This window comes from Aptenodytes patagonicus, chromosome 2 (genome assembly GCF_965638725.1).
Source record: "Aptenodytes patagonicus chromosome 2, bAptPat1.pri.cur, whole genome shotgun sequence".
NCBI lineage: Eukaryota > Metazoa > Chordata > Aves > Sphenisciformes > Spheniscidae > Aptenodytes > Aptenodytes patagonicus.
In genome coordinates, this window is record NC_134950.1 from 94,067,000 (window position 1) to 94,087,836 (window position 20,837).

At 42.8% G+C, this 20,837-nt stretch overlaps 1 protein-coding gene across 1 annotated transcript; it reads left to right on the forward strand.

Moving 5' to 3' along the window:
* Positions 1–3,394: 3,394 nt before the first annotated feature.
* Positions 3,395–20,650, forward strand: SERPINB5 (serpin family B member 5). The gene is made up of 7 exons (XM_076330429.1): positions 3,395–3,498; positions 9,426–9,600; positions 12,192–12,329; positions 13,392–13,509; positions 14,933–15,075; positions 16,540–16,707; positions 19,132–20,650. The coding sequence occupies exons 2-7, from the start codon at positions 9,427–9,429 to the stop codon at positions 19,522–19,524; spliced, it is 1,134 nt and encodes a 377-aa protein (XP_076186544.1). The 5' UTR covers positions 3,395–3,498; position 9,426; the 3' UTR covers positions 19,525–20,650.
* The last annotated feature ends 187 nt before the right edge of the window (positions 20,651–20,837 follow it).

Here is a 20,837-nt window from a genome sequence, read left to right on the forward strand (position 1 = left end):
TTACAGAAACTGCAATCTTACCCTTTGAATTTTTCTAATGGTGTTAAAATTGTAGGTCACTGAATCAAAATAAAAGCGTACAAATGACCTCCTATCACTGGCTTCCTTGCAGGATCCAAAGCTTACTGTGAAAGCTGTTGCTCGATTAGAAGACCTTTCATGACTGGCAGAGTAGCAAGAATGCACCAGTTTGTTCTATTCATTATTCAGTCCCACTTGCAGATGATTTCCCGTGTGGTCTCCAAAGCATGACAGCATTAATTGCAATCAGACATGCACTGAGCATTAGTGAGTTTGGGGGGCAAAAAAAAAAAGACTACAGTGGATGCTTTGAGTCTCTGAAATAGTTGAAATAGTTCTCCATGGTGGTGTTGAGCAGCAGGAGTATTCCCTCCCCCCACATGAGCTTGTTCAAAGGGTGGAGTGAAAGAGGCTGTTTTCCTTTCCTTTCCAGCAGCATGTAGGAACAGCGTTCCTAGGAGGTGTTCAGAGGGAGAGGCAAGGACAGCCGGGGAGCAAGGACAGAAAGCAGGCTGACTAACAGGAGGGTCACCTGGCTGGTTGCATCCCTTCTGCAACGAAGCGTGTCTGGCTTGCTGGTTCATAGGTGAAGACACACACATGTAACTGCTGGATCCTAGTGTCCAGCAAGGTCTTAGTCTGTGGTTTTGCTTGGGCTATTGAAGACCTGGAATAGTGAGGACAAGAGCTCAGTTATTACTTTGTCAGTAGACTAACTTGTCTGTGTTACAAGGCTTCAGACTTTAATATTCAAAGTGTTCTACGTCACACCCCCATTGTTCCTACCTTATTTATTTACCTTATTTTCTGAGATAAAATCACAGTAGGAGGTGTCCAACTCACAGGGGGCTTAAAAATAGTTTTGATTTTTTGATAATGAAAAATCCTGTTATTGGTTCTATTATTTTTTTTTAACTTGGTCATAGAAATACAGGTCATAATAGGTGTGCGTTGAAAATACTTTGAGATTAAACTGAACTAGTTTAGTGAAAGGTAAATGCAGGAGATGGGGAAGCTGATGCAAGTAGTTGTCATTCAGTCAGACTGAGAAAGAGTGTTCCTGGACTGGGGGAGAACTGCTTCACTTCTTGTCCCTTGCAAACCTCAACTACCTGAGGTTAAGCATCTTCTACTTTTCAAGTTAGCATCTTCTGCTTTTCCACATCGTCCTGGTTGGGCTATAAGTAAGACTCAGTCATATGTCAGGAATTCCCATAAATATGAATAAGAAGCTACTGGGAAGTCACAGTTATTTTAACATGACCTCCAACAGCAAATGAGTCCAAAATATCCATTTTCAGGGGAAGCAGGACTGCCCTCTGGGCCGCTCAGCTACCAGTGCCAGCGTGGTCTCCTTCATTTGAAGCATCACAATTGCAGCAGTGATTATTAGTTTCATGGCACCATGACCAGAAATAATTAATTTCTCAGCAATAACTAGGTCAGGCTGAAGGATTCTGTACAGCTACGTAGTGCTGTACAGACCTCAGCTACCACAGAGCAGTTATCTAGTGGAGGGTAAGTGATGTTTACACACCTCCAGCTTGGCAATGTAGAGTCCTTTCCTTCTTCCACTGTCCAGCCTTTAAGAGAAACTGATGGACTTACTTATATCTGTATTTCCCACCTATCACTAGCAAGGAAATGGATCTGGTGAGATGTGCTGTCTCTGTTAAGGCAGTCTGGCTGTTGCCCACCTCCCTGCAGCTTATCCAGAAGGTCCTGAGCCACATCATAGTGACCATACTTGGTAGACCCGGATCTGAAAGAAAGTTTCCTCCTGCAGAGACAGCAATATTTGGCTTTAGATTACCTGCAGACATCTGAGAAGAGTCTGGCAACCAACATTATTGTGGATTTTCATCAAAATTTCTCTTACAGGAGGCATAATTAGTTACATAACAATGATGGCTCAGATGGCATAGTTTAGCCAGCTGGCCTGTATCTTTTAGTTGCTTAAACATATCCACACCCTGTCTTTGTTATGAATTCACTTATGGCAAAGCATACAAATTTTAAATTTGCTGTCTGGTAATGACGGAAGGTGAACCCCATCTGCATCACAGCAGAAAGTAAAATGTAATTTCCTTTGGGTAATAAGAGCTTAGGTGCCTTTTGGAAGGAAACATGGGTAAGACCTGATCAGGACGCCGTGACATGGCATGATTTATGCTCAGAGCAACACAGGAACGTGTCATTCCAGGAGATAACAGCTCCTCAATTCCCACTGTCACCAAGGAGGCACTGTGTCGGTGAAAACACATCCTTTGGTTTCCTAGCCCTTTCATTTGGGCAGCTGGGCACTCCAGCACTGCAAACCTGAAAGCAAACTCAATTATCTTGCATTTACCTTTTGTAGCCTAAAAGTATGCAGGGCCACCTGGGGTTACTGAGCTGTGCCTGTGGCGTGGCACACCGTTTCCTCACGGGGACTGACATGTAGCCATGGCCTCCCAGGGAGTACTTGCTGGTGTTCCCCACTGCGGGTGGCTCAGCTGCCCGACCAGGGAATGGTGTGGAGCAGGGCTAGGACACCTCTTCCTTGCGAAGTACTGCATACATCTTTCAAATAAAAATAGACGTGGTAGGCTGCACCATCACCTCTCCCTCTCACTTTCTTCCCCCACCCTGTCATGTTCATCAGCAGTAATGTGGACTGTATGACATGAGCCCAGCGGTCCCTGTCCTGGAGGTGAAGGGATGAGGCTTTATGTTCCCCTCTCACCTCTGGGGACAGCTGGCAGCAGGGAAGGCTGCTCCTCTGCAGAGACCTGGCTGCCTACGGGAGGAAGCTCTTGCTTTACAGCAACAAGAAGGGCAGATATTTTTCTTTGTGCGTTAACTCCAGTCTGACCTTGGGCTTTTAGGACAACCAAATACATACATATGCCCCTTACATAGACAGAGTTAAGACACTGTCTTAATGCGTATACAGATGCAAAGTGCCCAGCCACGCACGCCTACGCATTTTGGTCATCTTCCTGGCATCTTTTTCACAATTACAATTTTTCTGCAAATAGCGGCAATTCCAATGTAACTTGGAGTACTGGTTTTGCTCAGAAGGTCTTTTATTACTCATCCACTCCTGTGTTCCCTCCTTCGTAATCGTCGTTCGTTCTTGTCTGGTGCCTTTTGTTCTGTGCTTGCTGAAGGCAACGCACAAAGGCTGCTCTTTCCTGCCGGAGCTTGTTGTTGTCTTCAGTAGCTGGGCAGGCAAAGACAACTCTGGTGTGAATCATTTTACTCCTCCAATGTAGGAGTTGCCATGAAGAATGATTAAGGGGGAAAAAAAAAAAAGAAAGCGAGAGTGAGAGGGAGTGTGTGTGTGCACAAATTAAGGTTGGGAAAGTGGGAGTGGTGTCAATGAGCAGGGAAGCTAACAGAGTCTTCTGCTCGGCAAAGTTTCACCACGGGTAGCTAGTTCTTCGTGCTGTACCCATTTCATTGATTCGTTTACCAGGATTATAGCCTTGCAAAGTAAGTACAGCTTTTTTTCTTCCTCTGATACTTTGATTAATGCCTAACTAACAGTTAACAAATCTCCATTGTGAAACATTATCGCGTAGAGGGAGTAGCATAAGGAAATCTGTACAAAAAGATATCATGTGGAATTAAAGGAGCAAAAAAGCCTTCCCAAACTACGTTTCAGTTTCATCCCAAAATTGCTGCATTTGCTATGCTGTATTTCCTCCCCCTGAAAAGATTCATTGGAAGTGGTGAATAGGATCTGGCAGGTGAGACAGCAAGGGCATTAGGAATTATTAAAATATGGTGGTTTATTGCAAATGGCTTTCCCCATATCAGAAAAAGCAGGTTGTGTATGATGCCGTGAAAATGCTCCATGTGTCAAAGTAGGATTTAGACTGTTTTGTAAGTCTCAGTTACAGAGGAATATTCCTCTCATTTTCTGCAGAGGTGTGTACACTCTGCTCTGTTTGCTTTGAGTTATTAATCAAGTGACTAATGCCCACTTGTTTAAAGTGAAGGGCAGGAACTTAGGTCCAGTAATTACCAATTTATTTTCAGAGTGACCATTTAGTTTGAAGAATTCACTGGCTGTTGAGGTACAACAAAGCATATTGCGGTGGCTCATTTCTCTCTTTCCTTCCTGGAGTCACTTTCCCTGCTATATTGCTGACAGTGCTTTTTCCCAACCATATGAGACGCTCTGGTCCCACATCAGTCTGATGTCTTGCGTTCCTCCAAGAAATGTCTGTTCAGAGGAAATTGTGTCCTTGTTGCGTAGCCAGGTAGTCTGCCTGGTGGAGAGTTGTCATTTGTGTCGAAGTAAGAAGAAAAGGCTCACAGAAGTCTTTTATTTCCTTTATATTTTGTGTTTGCTGAGTAAGAGCTGAAGTGGGGTCACGCTAAATGCTTGAGCTAGTTTCAAATATTAATGCCTCACTCATGAAACATGCGTGTGGGTTGTTTCATATCATTTATCCTCTTGGTGGAAGTTTGTTTGAACTAGAGAGACTACAGCACTGGCACTCACAGCTCCTGAGCTGTAAACCCAATACACACCCCAGCACTGGATGGCCAGCACTGTCCACACTTTATCTGCCACAGGTGTCTTCTCCCGGAAGGACTGCTTAACTGAGACAAGAGTAAAACAAATACTTGTTCTGCTTTATCAGATTATCCCTACCGTAGAGCAAACTTGACTTGTCAGACACTTCCACACAGACATTGCTATTCTCCTTATTATATTTTTAAAAGATAAGCTATATTTAGCTTTTCTCTTAGTAAGCAGATAGTAAACAAAGCCTCTCTGTTGGTTTTTTTTTGGTTTTGTTGTTGTTGTTGTTGCATTCGAAAGTGACTAAGCAAAAATGGTGTCTTATACCAATAAACAAGTTTAAATCATGTTTTTCTAAACTGGTTCAGTAGCCTTTCGGCTCCCTTCTGTACCTGAAAGTGTTTTTATAATGCTGTGGCAGAGTCACAGTTTTAAGCAAAGCTGGGTGGATCACAAGCTGCCTGTGCTTAGAAGATGCCCCAGTGCCGCGGGCCTCTCTGGAAATGCTGACATACCGCTTTCCCGGGAAAGGAGGGACTCAGCAAGGATCCATGGAGCAGACCTTTTTAAAATTTCATTTTCAATTTTTTGACTCCTCCCTGTTTGAGGGTTCCCTGTGATTACTGACTCAGGAGCTGTGTCTGGTTTCTAAGACTGCTAATGGGCAGCTAATGGGCTTTCCTCTTGACAGGAGCCTCAACCCTTCTCACTTCACTGGAACTGGCTTTAATGGACTCACAAGGCTTGGGATGCTCAAGGCTTTAACGAGATTTAAAATTTTGTAATATTTAATATAGTAAATTCTTCTCAAAAATATGAATGTCATGAGCTCCTAAATATCATACATCATTGATAAATGGAGCATAAAAGACTAACTGACCAGGTGCAGCTGAAAAAGATGGTGGAATAGAGATTATTCTTCGCTATCCAGCCCATCATTCAAGGTTAAGGGTGAAACTGAGCTTTTTTTCCCCACAAAATGCCCTGAATGAGCGTTATTTCAATAGTAGCACTAAAAGAAAGAAATTATAAGAATGAAGAGCTTTACCACTACCAGAAATAGTTTCACTCAGCACAAAAGAAGCTTTGAGAGTATCAGCAGTTAATGGATGAACAAAAGGTAAATAAAAGGTTCATCATGAAATACCTCCCGTGTTCCTCACTGAAAAGGATCATCAAAACTTTGTAGAAAATGATCCAACATGAAGAGTATCAGAGTTACCAATGAGGTCAGAAGAGTTTTTAAGCCATGGGACAGCTTTTCACTGGCATAAGGAAGAAGAGTTTAATTCAATTTTGCAAAATTTCCTATTTTATTTTCTTACTCTGAATCTCTTGCAACCCGAGGAAGTGAAATACAGGTAGCACATACACATCTTAAAATCACCCTAGGTTTGCCAATATAACTGAAAATACTAATGTTAGAATGACAGCATAGCATTTGCAATATTAAGCCAGAAAGGAACAAGAAGTATTTTTAAGCGGTTATGGTTGAATATTGATTTTTAGCCTGTAAGGAAGATCCAAAGGCCTAAATAGAATAATATCAGGCCAGCCAGCACTAAAGAATGATATTCTACCCCACTAGCAAATAGAATTTTTTTTAGGTGAACTGCATGCCACATTCTGCATTGTGAGATTCTTCATATTGTTTTTCTTCTTGAGGGTGGTAGATGTCGAATGACACATTCTTGGTTCCGCGGGTAATTTTCCACCAGCTCCTCAGTAAGAAATACCTGGGAAGTTGGTACTTGCCCCAGATCTTCAAATTTTAGCTGGAGGGGGAGGAGGGTGCAGAGAGAGAGAGAGAGAGAGGGAGACAAAGTATACGTATGTATTGTGTGTTCATGTGTGAATGGTTGAGTTAATGGGGAAGGTAATATAGGTAGCCTGTGCAAGGGAGTTTATTTAAGACATGCACAGGCACAAAGGTGCACGTTGGGGATGAGCAACTGCAGAGAGGCATTTTAAAGGATGATTTTACATTTGCTCCTTTGCCTCTGTTGTTCCAAGTTACTCCTTCATCAGCAGTCTCAGTCCTTCAAATTTGTTTTAAGTGTCCTTTGCCCCTGTTCTGCCCAAAGCTCTCCTCCTTTAAGGTCTGTGCTGAGCCCATGGTTTCTGGCAAGCTTGACTTTTCTGGTATTTAGTTGCTTTCATGTGTGAGAAATTGTGACTACATAAATGAGATAGAGGGTTGCAGTGCTGGGCTGGCGCTTAGTTCTCCCTTTACACCCATAAGATCTCCAAGATGCATTTCCTGAACCTCACCTTGACACTGCTGACTCTGCAAAATGGGACCTCACGTGAATAATCTGTCTTTATTTTATAGTGAATTTGACACTGGGCACTGCCAGGCTACTGGAAGATGGACAAGTCCGGCCAGACCCGTTCTGAATTCAGGGTTCTGGCAAAGCATCTAGATGTTGCAAAGCATACTCCTCTATATTTTTATGTGGGGATAACTTTCTTCAGTGATATATATTTAATGTTTCCCCTCTTCAAGACAAATTCCTTTTTTTTTTTTTTCCAGTGGGAGGGGATTTGTTAGCAAATAGTTTGTTGCTAATACCAACAGTCAGAGAGTGATATGCCACCAACATTTTGCGAGAGCGCAGAGCTGGTTGGGTGTGCTTTTTAAATACAGATTTAAAAAACCTTGGGTTTATGCCAGTATCTTTTTTTTTTTTACTTAATTAGATTGTGCAATGCATTTCAGTAACCTTTTATACAGCGTCTTTTAGCCCAAAACAAACCAGTTGCCAAATAAACCAGTTGCCTTACCAAATAGATCCAAGAACATGTGTAAGTTAATTAAAATAAAAATAAAGACATTTATTTTGTAAGAGGCCTTCTCTAATGAAACAGGCCTTACGAGTAAATCAAAGTCTTTCTCTACCATGTCGCAGGCAAATTATGCACCCATTCTGTTACTCCCATAAAAATGTATAAATACCACAGATTATTTGGGAGTCATTCACTACTGTCAAGTACCACAACTGCTCCACAGCGTCTCTGTACAATGGTGTCAGATGTTCAGCTAAGTTTGGGCAGTATGGCACGTGCACTCAAATAGGAGATTGTTCTAATTCAAAACGCCTTTCCAAACCGGGATGAAAGTGAACGGTCAAGAAAGGTACCTTGCTGGAGACAGTTCCCTGCACATATGTTCCCTCTTCCCCTTTCTGTCTTCTCATACCTTTCTGCTCTCACCCAGTGAGATCTTTCCTGGCTAGGATGCAAATGGTATGAACTAGATAAGTAAATGTTTGAGACTGCTGTGTGCCCACACATTCTCTCCAAATGGAGAGAAATCCCTGTCCTTAAGGTGTTTCTCAAAAGATTAGCAAACATCCTACCAATGTAAGAAATAACTGACTTTCCTTTTCATAATAGGATAAAATCAGACACCTAGATCTTCAGTGTCAGAGCCTGAAATGCAAATGTAGATAGGTATGTGTCTGGATAAGAACACACCTTTTAAAATCACCCCTCCACACCATATTTATTCCACTATTTTGCCATTTTTCCTGGAGACAGCAAATGCTGGAGACACCTTTTAGGTTCTGTGTGAAATCTTATGCGTTTTGAAGTCTCTCCCAATATTCATCTTTTCCATTTCCTTTCTGTCTCTGTCAATAGCTTTGATGGAGCTGTTTAACACCAATTTTAACAGATTGCCTTTTTTTTAGGGATATGAGATACTGGGGGCAGAGCAGTGTCAAATTCACTATGCCAAAGGGGTTGTCTTCTGTGTGCTTGCTGGTCTAAAGCCAGACTTGTGCTATTGACTGAAATTCTGTGGTTCACCCTTGTTAGCTTGAATCTACACAAATGTGCTTACACCAAAATGCAATTTCAGGTATGTGAAAGCAGTCTGGAAGATGGGAATACTCTCTGGCTTTCCCAGAGCATGGACTGCAGCAACTGTCTCTTGGGCACCACCCTTCCCATTCCTGACTGCACAGATCATCTAACAGCCCTGTGGCAATTGCAGTTACTAAGAATGGCTAGGAAAATATTTGCAGTTAAAACAGTGTAAGTGATGAGTGGGCACACAGCAGTATTTATTTAGGAGGCCTCCTTTAAGTTTCTAGGACAATCTCAACCTACAGGACCAGACAGCTTTCTGGAGACTTCTAGCAAGGCTAGGGACAATGGGGAATCATCCCTTAGAGGAAGGACATGTACCAAAGCTAAAGCTTTAATGAACAATTAGCCGTGAAGCAAGAGACAGGAAAGATTATGAGACTATTAAAGGCCTCTCTGAGAGCCAGGAGGCAAAGGCAAAGTACCTTGTAAGTTGGCACATTTTAAGAGTATCAGCTAAACCCAGATTAAATTAATAAGTGATCCAATTTGACCCAATATGCATGGGTCACCCTGACCTACCCAGATTTCCCCAAGTGCTTCTGGTAATACTAGCTCCATGTAACAGGTGGCATTGCCACCACTTGAAGATGATGGCTGTCACTGAGCCACTTGCATTTGCTTGGTTGGACATGGATGAGACCTTCCCTGCTCCTCAGGCACTGCCAGTGTGCTCTGAAGCCGAGTGGGCTTGGTCAGGCCCTCTCCTCTCCTCTCCTCTCCTCTCCTCTCCTCTCCTCTCCTCTCCTCTCCTCTCCTCTCCTCTCCTCTCCTCTCCTCTCCTCTCCTCTCCTCTCCTCTCCTCTCCTCTCCTCTCCTCTCCTCTCCTCTCCTCTCCTCTCCTCTCCTCTCCTCTCCTCTCCTCTCATCTCCTCTCCTCTCCTCTCCCAGAAGGTTCAAGCTGCCCAGTCCCCATGCTGGTGTCCAGCCTCCTTCAGTGCTCTGACCCAGCCCCACCACAGCAGGCGCTAGAATTACACTCTGAGTCATCTCTCTTTTCCCTTTTCTGTTCCAGGATGACAATGGATGCTCTGCAAGTAGCGAACACTGCCTTTGCAGTTGATATATTCAAAAAACTATGCGAGAAGGACAAAACAGCCAATATTATTTTTGCCCCACTGTGTACTTCAACGTCTCTGGCTCTGGCATATAAAGCTACGAAAGGTGATACTGCAGACCAAATAAAACAGGTAAGCTGTCAGCATCCTGTTCTGTGGCTGCAAAATTATATGGCTGTCGGAGGTGGCTTTCTTATTTATTCTTGTTAATATTCTACTGGACATCTGGTTCCCTTGTAAGCCAGGCTGCAAACCATCCATCCAAAATTCCTGAACGGTTCCACACTCCATGGCCCCACACAGCAAAAGAGGTTGAAAATCTGGCATAAAGAAAAAGATTTCTCAAGGTGGAAGGGAACACGGCAGAGTCCTCAACAGCTGCATTAAAGCCTTGTCTCCTTTTAGCATAGTGTTGATTGTGGCTGCAAGTCACAGTCAAGATCACTGCATTTTCTGGATAATTGTTTTTTCATTATTCAAGAATGCCTAAGCTTTATAGAATTGGAAATAATTTTGCCATTATCTGTCAACAGCAAGTATACTTAGCAGCCCTGTCACTTACATTTCCCCTTTCTCCCGCAATACCGCTAAGAGGAGGCTGATGCAGTAGAAGAGGGCACAACTTCAACCACGTTTCTCATTACAAGCAGCTCATGGTGTTCAAGGGGTTTCCAACACCATGATGCAGCATGGCAGTCATGATGCAATCAGTTTATCAAGCTCACTCTGTGGTGCAGGGAGGCAGCCTTGCAGCCTCTTCTGCTGCCTCTGTGTACGCAGAGATTTGTGTAGTTACTTTTTATCCCAGTGAGGGTGCCCATGGTTTCTGCAGTTACCTAAAGGTGGATGAGAAGAAAATTCAGTATGCATTTATATGCTGATTATCACCTGGCTCTGAGGGATGTTCTACATATTTGAATATATTTTCCCTCCTTTGGGAATTCCTCCCTGTACTTCCTCATTCACTGCAGGTACCCCCGAGCACAGCCTCCTGTGCCCCCACTCATGCCACAGATTACAATGAATCTTGTGCTATTCGCAGAGCTGCACAGCAATATAGCCATGAAGATCTTCTAGGTATTGCAGATTTTTCCAACATTTCCAAATTAAAAGAAAAATTAAAGATTAACTCTAGATTTTTTTTTTTAAATTTAAATGACACCCTGCAGCTTCCTCACCCTTTCAAAATTCAAGTGTTGTCTTTCTGATGGGAGAGTTCAAAATATTAACCTGCCCTCAATTTTGTTTTCACTTGTGTCTGCAATTTCCTTTGAACCATCCCATAATAAGTTAACATACACATCCACAAATGGAGCTCTGTTACACAAGCGCATTTATGTTTCATATTTCCCAAGTGGTACATAAAAAGTGCTGACTACAGATACTAAGGAGAACTTGGTATGTTTTTTAGTGTAATATCTCCTATTTTCCATGTCTATCCTAGCTTCTGCCTGCCCCTGAGTTCGTGCTTGGGTTTTAAATACTAGATACAAAAGGAGCCAGACTGGCAGTCTTACTCTGGAATACCAGTTAACAAACTTGTGCCAAAAGCTCTCCCAGGTAGAGAAATTGCAGCAGCGTAGCTTTCTCCCCAAACATAGTCTCCAGGCACAGAAGCTTTCTGCACTTAACATGCTAAGAAATAAGACTGTTGGAGGGAAAGGAAGTACGTTAAGAAAGTTGTTTCTGAGGAAATGACCGTGGAGTTTGGCTATGAGAGCTGTGCTGGTGCTGTGTCCTTGGGAGCTTATTTTCTTCTGCTCCCACTGAGCAAGGAGAGGGGAGGACACGGAGGGGTGGCTAAGGCAGAGCAGCAATTTGTTGTGTCTGTGAAGGTACGATGTGTTCAGGGAGAAAGAGCAGGAGTGAGGGACAAAGGGAAAAGAAGGTCGCTGGCGCCTGCTATGCCCCATGCAGGAGTTTGAGACAGGTGAGGAGGGTCGGGCAGGCTGCCTGTAATGAAACAGGCACCATCAAAGACCCTGTAATATGAAGGCATTAGAAGTTCAATTCATATTTACAGGGTTATTTTCAAACAAAACCAGCAGTAACCTCTCACCTCTGGTGCCTGAAAGCAGCGAGTTTTAGGTCACCCGAACACTTCCTAGAACTGGACTTGTCATTCCCAGGAGCTGGGAGGTGGCCAGGTGTGGGTCAGCAGCCCTACCTCCAGCTCATACTTTGTCTACCGAAACAGGCGTAGTTACCTATCTGATCAATTTTTGCTGAAATGTCATGTGATGCCATGTATCAGTTACAGCAATCAGAAAACTTGATGATCTGTTAAGCATTTTTAAAGGTGTAGCCCACTTCTAGAAAGGAGACTAACTGGGACCCTCATTTATCTGGCTTAAAAGCTCCAGGTTTTTGGACAGGAATGTAAGTTTGGTGAAAACATTACGAATCCATACTACAGAGTTTTAATTGACTAAGCCACATCACCAGCATGAACACCTCTTTTGATTTCTTTGGACTGCTCACAGGAAAGAAATGCTTTTGGTTAAAGTTCTGGTAGGATCAGGTTTCTAGATTTATGTGAGGGAGTATGTAAAATTAATAAATGATTTTTGAGTAACAACAGTGAGAGGCTCTGTTGTTAGCTTAAATACGAAAAGCCACAGCTCTGGTCACAAACTAGCATTATTTTTTTGCTAAGCTATTAGGCATGTTTAGATAATAGTAATAAAAAAGATGCTTAGTATTTTATTATGTTCATTTAACAGGTACTCCATTTACAAGATGTCAAAGATGTTTCTTTTGGGTTTCAAACAGTAACTTCAGACGTTTCCAAACTCAGCTCTTTCTTTGCACTAAAAATGGTCAAACGGCTCTTTGTAGACAAGTCTCTTAATCCTACCACAGTAAGTATTGCAGAAAAGCCCTGGTGCTATGAATTGCTTGGCCAGCGTGTTGATGGGTTATGGTGTCAGACTGCAATGTTATTTAAAATAAATTCTCTCACTTTTGGCTGTTACTTGACTAGACTCAGATGATGAACAACGTAATATTCTCTGCTGCCATAAAAGTTTGTAGGAGGATGGATGAGTGTGCTGCTTGACCCCAAGCTATGCAACTATTACAACACTTCTAATTCTTTCATTAATATGCTTTAGGTCAGTAGCTCAGTAGGTTTTGAATGCAACATAGCTTCTATGCCACATCAAGGTCTTTGCATTGTAAGTATGAGTGAAAAGGAGTTTTAAAAAAGGTTGGTGGTGCAAGCCTGTGTCCAGTTCACACACCCAAATAATTACTGCATAAACTGTAGTTTTCTTAATCTGTCTGAGGAGGCAGAAGCCTGGCTATTGAAACAACACAAGCGAGGAAGGTGGTGTTTGGCCTTATTACTTATGGACCTTGCAAATAACTGAGAAAAATGTTGTGGTTTTTTTTTTTCCTCAAGTTGCTTTGGAACAGGGCCCCAGGCAAGGACAACAGCAGCCTAAAAGTGATGTTTCAGAAAACTCAACATGCTTAAATGATGCTATAATCAGATTGCCTGCTGTTCAGCCTCTGCTACAGCAAAGGCCAATACCCATCCGCAGCAATAAACGTCTCATCCGGTGAGGACAGACATGATGTGAGCACCCTGTGGCCTTTATCTCAGTCCTCTCTCTTACCCAGGCCTGGACTGAGGGTTGTTTTATCCTTTCAAACTCTGGCAACGTGGTCGCTCTTGCAATACCAAAGTTACTTTAGCTGCTGATGTAACACCACTGGGCTGAAGACAAACTTGGGAGCGATGTGCCGAATGCAGCTGCGCAACCTGGTTGTCACCGCTGTTGTTTAATAGCTGTCCATCATAATAAACTCCCCAAGTACCCCATGGTGAAGCTCAGGATGCTGATGTTGCAGGCTCTGTAAAGAGCCGTTGAGTGGATGGCATTTAACCAAGGATGACTTTGGTGCCTTGTGTCTTTCAGGACTTTGTCAACTCCACAAAGAGGCCTTTTCCATCTGAACTGGAATTAGTAGAGTTCAAAGGAAAAACTGAGGAAACCCGACAGAAGATCAACAAATCTCTTTCAGAGCTAACTGATGGTGAGTACAGCTTAACCTTGAGGATGCTGTTTGCCTCTTTGGAGAAAAAGATCTTTGTCCTCGTGACACCTCTTTACTAATGCTTTTAGAAGTAAATACATAGTGAAAGCAATGGGACTAGACCTACTATTTGGATTCGTGAGGTTCAGCAACATCAGCCTGTTTTGAAATCACTAACGTTACTACTGCAGCATTTCTGAAGGTGGAAACGTGAGTCTGACCTTGTATTAGCTTTGGGGAAAGCTGCTCACATTTGACTGCAGCAGGACGGTTTGGGAGAATGACAGCTCCTGGCTGTGGAGCTTCACAAACATCTGACATCGATACACCGAACCCAGGCCCTGGTTTCCTTTAAAAGTTTTATTGTAATGGGAAGTACTTGCTGGACTCTGAATTTCAGGCTGTTAATTAATAGCTCAGCTTAGCTCAGCTCAGCTGCTTTTGCCAGCAAGGGTGCCACAAGCAGATGTGCATTTTTATTTGCCTTCCTGTGGAAACGGGGCTGCGGGCACTTTTCCCGCAGTACCGCTGAGCCACCAACCGCTGGGCTGAGTCACAGGAGATGCACATCAGTGACTGTGAGGGTCCCCAGGCAGAGCCTGCCCAGTCTGTGGGGGGCAGAGGTCCAGCCCTGGCCTATGCGGGCATGCAGCGCCCATAACAGAGGCTGTTTGCAGCCTGTGCAGCGGTAGCTCTGGGGTCGGTTGCTGCCTGTTGCCCTCGTGTGGTACAAATATGAAAACATGGGTGCATGAGTCTGGTCCTTCCCAGGCTGGCACAGGGTGCCCCTGTGGAAGCACCTTGCCCTGCCTGTGCAATTCGTGCATGAAGGCAGGACTTGCCTCCCTAGTGCTCTGAATTCAGTGTCTTTTATGGCAGTGCTTGAACAGGTCTAAAACAGAGCGAGGGGGGGACACAACATTTCCATATTTTTTTTGAAGTCTGTAGCAGTATTTGGTTATGAACCCGTAATCAGAACAGCATTTTTTGTTATTCTGGTTATTTTATTCTCATGTATCAGGCTAGAAATGAGTAGCTGCTAATCTAGAACTTCCCTTTAAGTCTTGCTCTCCAAATGACAAATGCTTTTTCGCTTACACCTGTTGAATTTCAACTGAAAATTCAGTACCTTCTTTAAGGTACTGAACAAAAGCAGTAGACATTTTTGATTCCATGCTATATAAGCCAAGAAAACATGTCATTTGGAAGATCTGTCTTGATCCCAAATCCCATTTCAAACATTAAGCTGCAATTTTAAGTAAGTGCTTCTTTTTGGAATTTTCCATTAGAATTAAAATCTTTTACCTGTGAGGTGCAGGACACAAATTTTTTAATTCAGTGAAATGTTTCCATGTTCAGTTGAAGCAATTGATATACTGATAATGTATTGTTGTATTAACAACCATCTTAAACCTGTTCACAGGCAAAATGGAGAATATTTTGAATGAGGATAGTGTAAGTGACCAGACTCAGATCCTCCTAGTTAATGCAGCTTATTTTGTCACAAACTGGATGAAGAAGTTCCCAGAGGCAGAGATCAAAGAATGTCCTTTTAAAGTCAACAAGGTATGTTCTGAAAAAAAAAAGAGTACTGTTACCACTCAAGAAAATGCAAACTTTGAGCTAAGAAAATCCCAACAAGAGAAAATGAGAAATGTTTATTATTACCATGGCATTCTTAGACTCTGTCTAAACCTATGTGCTGTTGCAAGGGTCCCTAAACCAGTTTGCTTGTCGTGTTGTTTTAAAACTTTGCTGGTGCTTTCACATCCATCTTTCAAAGGCCCAGTGTGAAAACAGACTGTCCTGTTAGTATATTTAGACAACAGGAGCTGAGTACAAGTGATCAGAAACAGCCATTGCCTGCAAGGATATGCACATTCTCATGGGTAGCTTCTTCCAAGAGGTTACAGCCTGTACCAGAGGCTGCATCCCAAAACCAGCAGGGGTGAAGCACAAAACATTGCATTTCTTGTGGTCACAGAGCTAGTGAAACATCTACACCTGTGGGGTCTCTCTGAATACCACTTAGGTGCCTGGCCCTGTGCTTTCCTCTTCAGGGATGGTGTCCCATCGATCTCCCTCTTTCCAGTCAGGCTCAGGACTGCAGCCCTCTGCGTACCAGCCCTGCTTAGCCACGAGGTCCGAGTGGGTGCAGCACCCGTGGCTGTTGCCTTCAGGAATCTGTGACCAGTGATGAATATTGTGACCAGACAGTCATCTTTAAACCAAGATACAAAGCTGGGCAACATTTATGAGATAAAGAGATTATACTCCAAATATGTACATACATACATATATATATGCATGAGAAAAGTTGGAATTTCAGGTTCACTGAAAATACTCATAAATTACCACATCAGCCAACAGTTTCAGCTAAAAAAGTTTTTTAAATTATACAATCAACACTAAAATTTTTAAGTGAAACATCTCAAGGTTTTTTTTTTCTAAAGTAACATTTTTCTACTGAATTTGAATTTTAAATGAGTTTCCAGGTGAACAGAACAGTTTGTAAATCTTCCCTATGAAGGGAAGAGTTTTGTTTTGTTTTGCTTCATTCATGAAAAGCAAAGACATAGGGCTTTAGGTAAGCCTGAAATTCCTTCTTATTCTGTTTCAGCTCCTGAACCAAAATACCAATTATTCGTATGAACAGGTTGACCTTCACTGTTGAGATGTGCTCAGTGCTTGACACTGGCATGACAATGCCCTGTAGACAGTGTAGTTTGTAGCACTCAGTGAAACAGGCACAAAGGGCCACTGATACTAGGTAAATTTCTCTTTTAAGGTGCATCCCCGGTACATTGCTGTTGTATTAAGTAGAATTCTGTTCCACTTTTCTTTGGAAAGCTGCCTACTGTAAAAAGCCAACAGGGTCTCTTACAGCTGGTTTCATTACCTATGAAAGCCAACAAATTCTCTGATGGTAACTCAATGTACCACTTCCATGCAAGCTTACAAACTTTTCTCTCTCACCATCTTATTTGTGAATTAAAAGGAATGCTAGATTGTTTCTTCTGTGTTTTGCAGACTGAAACTAAACCAGTGCAAATGATGAATCTGGAAGCTACTTTTTGCCTGGGCTATGTAAAAGAATTAAATGTTGCCATCCTTGAGCTTCCATGCCTTAACAAACATATAAGCATGCTCATTCTGCTGCCCAAAGAGATTGAAGATGAGACCACTGGCCTGGAGCAGGTGAGAGAAAAAAATAGAATTGGTATGATGCTTCCCTTGGAAACAGTCCGCTTATAATGCCATATGCTTATGGAAGGTTTTGTTATTTAGACGCTATATAGAAGGAAACAAAAAGTAAGTTTCGTGTGAATTTAGCTTCTCATTCTGCTTCTCTGTTCCTGACCTCATATTTGTGACATCATTGTTTGCACTGTGGCCAAGTGTGAGCTTGTGAACAAGATTTTGTTTTAGATAGGGTGTGCACAGAAGACATTGTAAAGCGCAGAAGGTGCCCATGATGTACCTCAGGAATCTGCACCAATTTGAAAATCTGGATCCCCAAAATAATTTGCATCTTAAGATTTTTGTTCTTGCTATAGTAAAGTGCTTAAAGTCATGCTTACTGGGTACTCAGTAGTGCTGACATTATTTACTCTGGTGTCCTCATTTTTTTCAGTTGACATGTATCTATGATTTATTTTACTAAGGTCTTACACTTCTCTTGTTACAATTCTCTTCTTACATACTCTTTGCTGGCTAAAAAACTGGCTGGACGGCCAGGCCCAAAGAGTTGTGGTGAATGGAGTTAAATCCAGTTGATGGCCAGTCACAAGTGGTGTTCCCCAGGGATCAGTATTGGGGCCAGTTCTGTTTAATATCTTTATCAATGACCTGAACGAGGGGATTGAGTGCACCCTCAGTAAGTTTGCAGATGACACCAAGTTGGCCAGGAGTGTCGATCTGCTTGAGGGTAGGAAGGCTCTGCAGAGGGATCTGAACAGGCTGGATCGATGGGTTGAGGCCAACTGTATGACATTCAACAAGGCCAAGTGCCGGGTCCTGCACTTGGGTCACAACCACCCCATGCAACATTACAGGCTCAGGGAAGAGTGGCTGGAAAGCTGCCTGGCGGAAAGGGACCTGGGGGTGCTGGTTGACAGCTGGCTGGACATGAGCCAGCAGTGTGCCCAGGTGGCCTAGAAGGCCAATGGCATCCTGGCTTGTATCAGAAATAGTGTGGCCAGCAGGACTAGGAAAGTGATTGTCCCTCTGTACTCGGCACTGGTGAGGCCGAACCTCCAATACTGTGTTCAGTTTTGGGCCCCTCACTACAAGAAAGACATTGAGGTGCTGGAGCACGTCCAAAGAAGAGCAACGAAGTTGGTGAAGGGTCTAGAGCACAAGTCCTGTGAGGAGCGGCTGAGGGAACTGGGGTTGTTTAGCCTGGAGAAAAGGAGGCTGAGGGGAGACCTTATTGTACTCTACAACTACCTGAAAGGAGGTTGTAGTGAGGTGGGCGTTGGTCTCTTCTCCGAAGTAACAAGCGATAGGACGAGAGGAAATGGCCTCAAGTTGCGCCAGGGGAGGTTTAGATTGGATATTAGGAAAAATTTCTTCACCGAAAGGATTGTCAAGCATTGGACCAGGCTGCCCAGGGAAGTGGTTGAGTCACCATCCCTGGAGGTATTTAAAAGACCTGTAGATGTGGTGCTTAGGGACATGGTTTAGTGGTGGACTTGGCAGTGTTAGGTTAACGGTTGGACTTGATCATCTTAAAGGTCTTTTCCAACCTAAACGATTCTATGATTCTATGATTCTCTAAGTTTTAATTTTGAGCAGAGGTGCCTGAAAATGAGCCATTTTTTATTACAATTGCACATAAATTTGAAAATGAATAAGGCATTTCCTAAAGAACAACTATTTCTTATGTCATTTCTCTATGAATATTTTAGAACATTTTTTCACCTCTCTTCGAAGTTTAAAGTTTAAGAGACAGATGATCACGCAAGTCTCCTTTGTAATTTGCTGCAACTGGCCATAAATTTTAAAGGCAGGAGGAATCTGCCTTTGCAGCTGTAAGGTACTTTTATATGTAGAAGTAAATTACAGAACACATATCTTACAATGCAAGTGAGGCCTTTCCTGATACCAATTTGTCGTGGCCCCAAATTCTGCCTCCTCACTTCCCAGTTTTTAAAAAATTGCTCAAACAGCTGCATGTTTGATTGAGATAAGGCTCTGGATTTGGAGTCTTTTTCTGTCCCAAATACCAGCAATTTCATTACTCTGTAGGGTCAGGAATAAAGACTTTTGGATCTGCCAGTTGGCCGGGTGTAACCTGGGTAGGAACTGTCTTTATGAGGTTCCTTCATATGGTTGTTGAGGTGATTGCCTATCAAAAGCTTGTAAGGGGCTAATAGTCAGAGTATGCACATACAGTGGAGTTGCTCCAGACGCCTGTCCTATGGATTAAATCATACTTGCATCAATATAACTGAGAGCATGTTAACCCTGTGCTATAGTTGTGAATTCAAAAGCAAAGGTTGCCTTTTGGACTTTATTTTTTTGGGGGCTTGATAGGAGTGGGAAGTTCAGGAATGGTCTTTTTTTTTTTCTCTTTCCTTGGACTACTTATTAATTTCCTTTGTTCCTTTATGTCTTCAGCTGGAAAAGGCACTCACCCCCGAGACGTTATTACAGTGGACCAATCCCAGCATGATGGCCAACACCAAAGTGAATGTATTTCTTCCAAAGTTTAGCGTGGAAGGTGATTATGACCTGAAGCCACTTCTGGAAAGCCTGGGAATGACGAATATCTTCAATGAGAGTGCATCAGATTTCTCTGAGATGTGTGAGACAAAAGGTGTGGTTTTGTCAAAGATCATCCATAAAGTCTCTTTGGAATTAAATGAACAAGGTGGCGAGTCCCGAGAAGTACCAGGATATCGGATTCTGCAACACAAAGATGAATTTAAAGCTGACCATCCATTTATCTTTTTGTTTAGACACAACAAAACTCGCAATGTGATTCTTTCGGGCCGATTCTGTTCCCCTTAAGCAGGGTGTATTCATTATGAAAAAGCACAATTACATTTATGGTGGTGCATGTTCCTGTAAAGCTTGGCATCCTGGCTATCACCTTTGAAAGGAAATCTAAGAGGTTCATATATCAGCTGGGTAATACAATGTACTCTACATATGCAGCAGAACTAGTTTATCTCGTTATGTTTCATCCCCTTAAGCTGAAGGATTCCCACTGTGAAGAAGACATCATATTTTACTGAGAAGTATCCCAGCCTCAGCAACGAGTATATTTTGTTCCTCTGTGACATCTTTTTCCCAAAACGAAGTGAACTGAGAACCTGTTTTAGGTAGACCAGGAGTTGGAAAGGGCTCTGGGAGGAAGAGCTACATTCCTGCTCCCTAGCCAAACCACTCTCCCTCGTGACCCACGCTCTGTGGATTCCTACTGCCTAGAAGGGGAAAATGTGGACATGTGGTGTGATAGCCATCCCCTTGTACCTGGCTACACTCTGGTGGCCCAGGGTGCCCTACCGGCCCCTTCCAATGCCCAGTGAAACAGCGCCCAAGTTCTGCAGCGTAGCTAAACAATTCAGGCTGGCATCAGAGTTCGCATCCGTGAAACAGCAGCTGCACTGAGACCTATGGATGCAAGAGGCAATAATCATGGTCACAAAATGTATACCCAGAAGACTCTTCAGCATGAGCTACATCAGTTCATAGATTGGAGAGGTTGGACTCTGCTGTGTGGGATTTTTTGCCTCATTGCCCTTCAGACACGGAAGAGGGGACCAGTTCACTGCAGCTACGAGGAGCCCTGTTGTATATATCCTGAGAAAAAGAACGTTATGCAATTCTAGGATAGAAAACAGTTGGATTAATACTGGAAGTGCCACACTTTTCACGCACAGATTATCTGCCATTTCTAGTTCTGGATTCAGCATTAAGGAGACTCCATACAATTACTTAATGTCTGAGGCATGAGAAAGAAATAAGGACTTCAACTTGAGTGAGATTAACATTGCAATTACCAGTCTCCAAATTCCATATGAAATCATGGTAATCAGATTTCATTTCTATCTAAAGACTGCCTGCTGCATATGTTCAGTACTGGTTTACCTAATTACTGTTCAGAATAAAGTGCTGTAAAACCCGTATCAAATGTCTGCAATACCTCCAGCATCAGTCTGCGTGTTCACTCTTGTGTGTTCACTGACAGTGTCAGTGTTCACTCTTGACCTCCAATAAATGACAGGAATGGAAATGAACAGATTCACTTAGGCCACAAAGTCAAAATAAAAAACTAAATCAATGTCTGGATTGCCCTTCTGGACCACATGATGATAGTT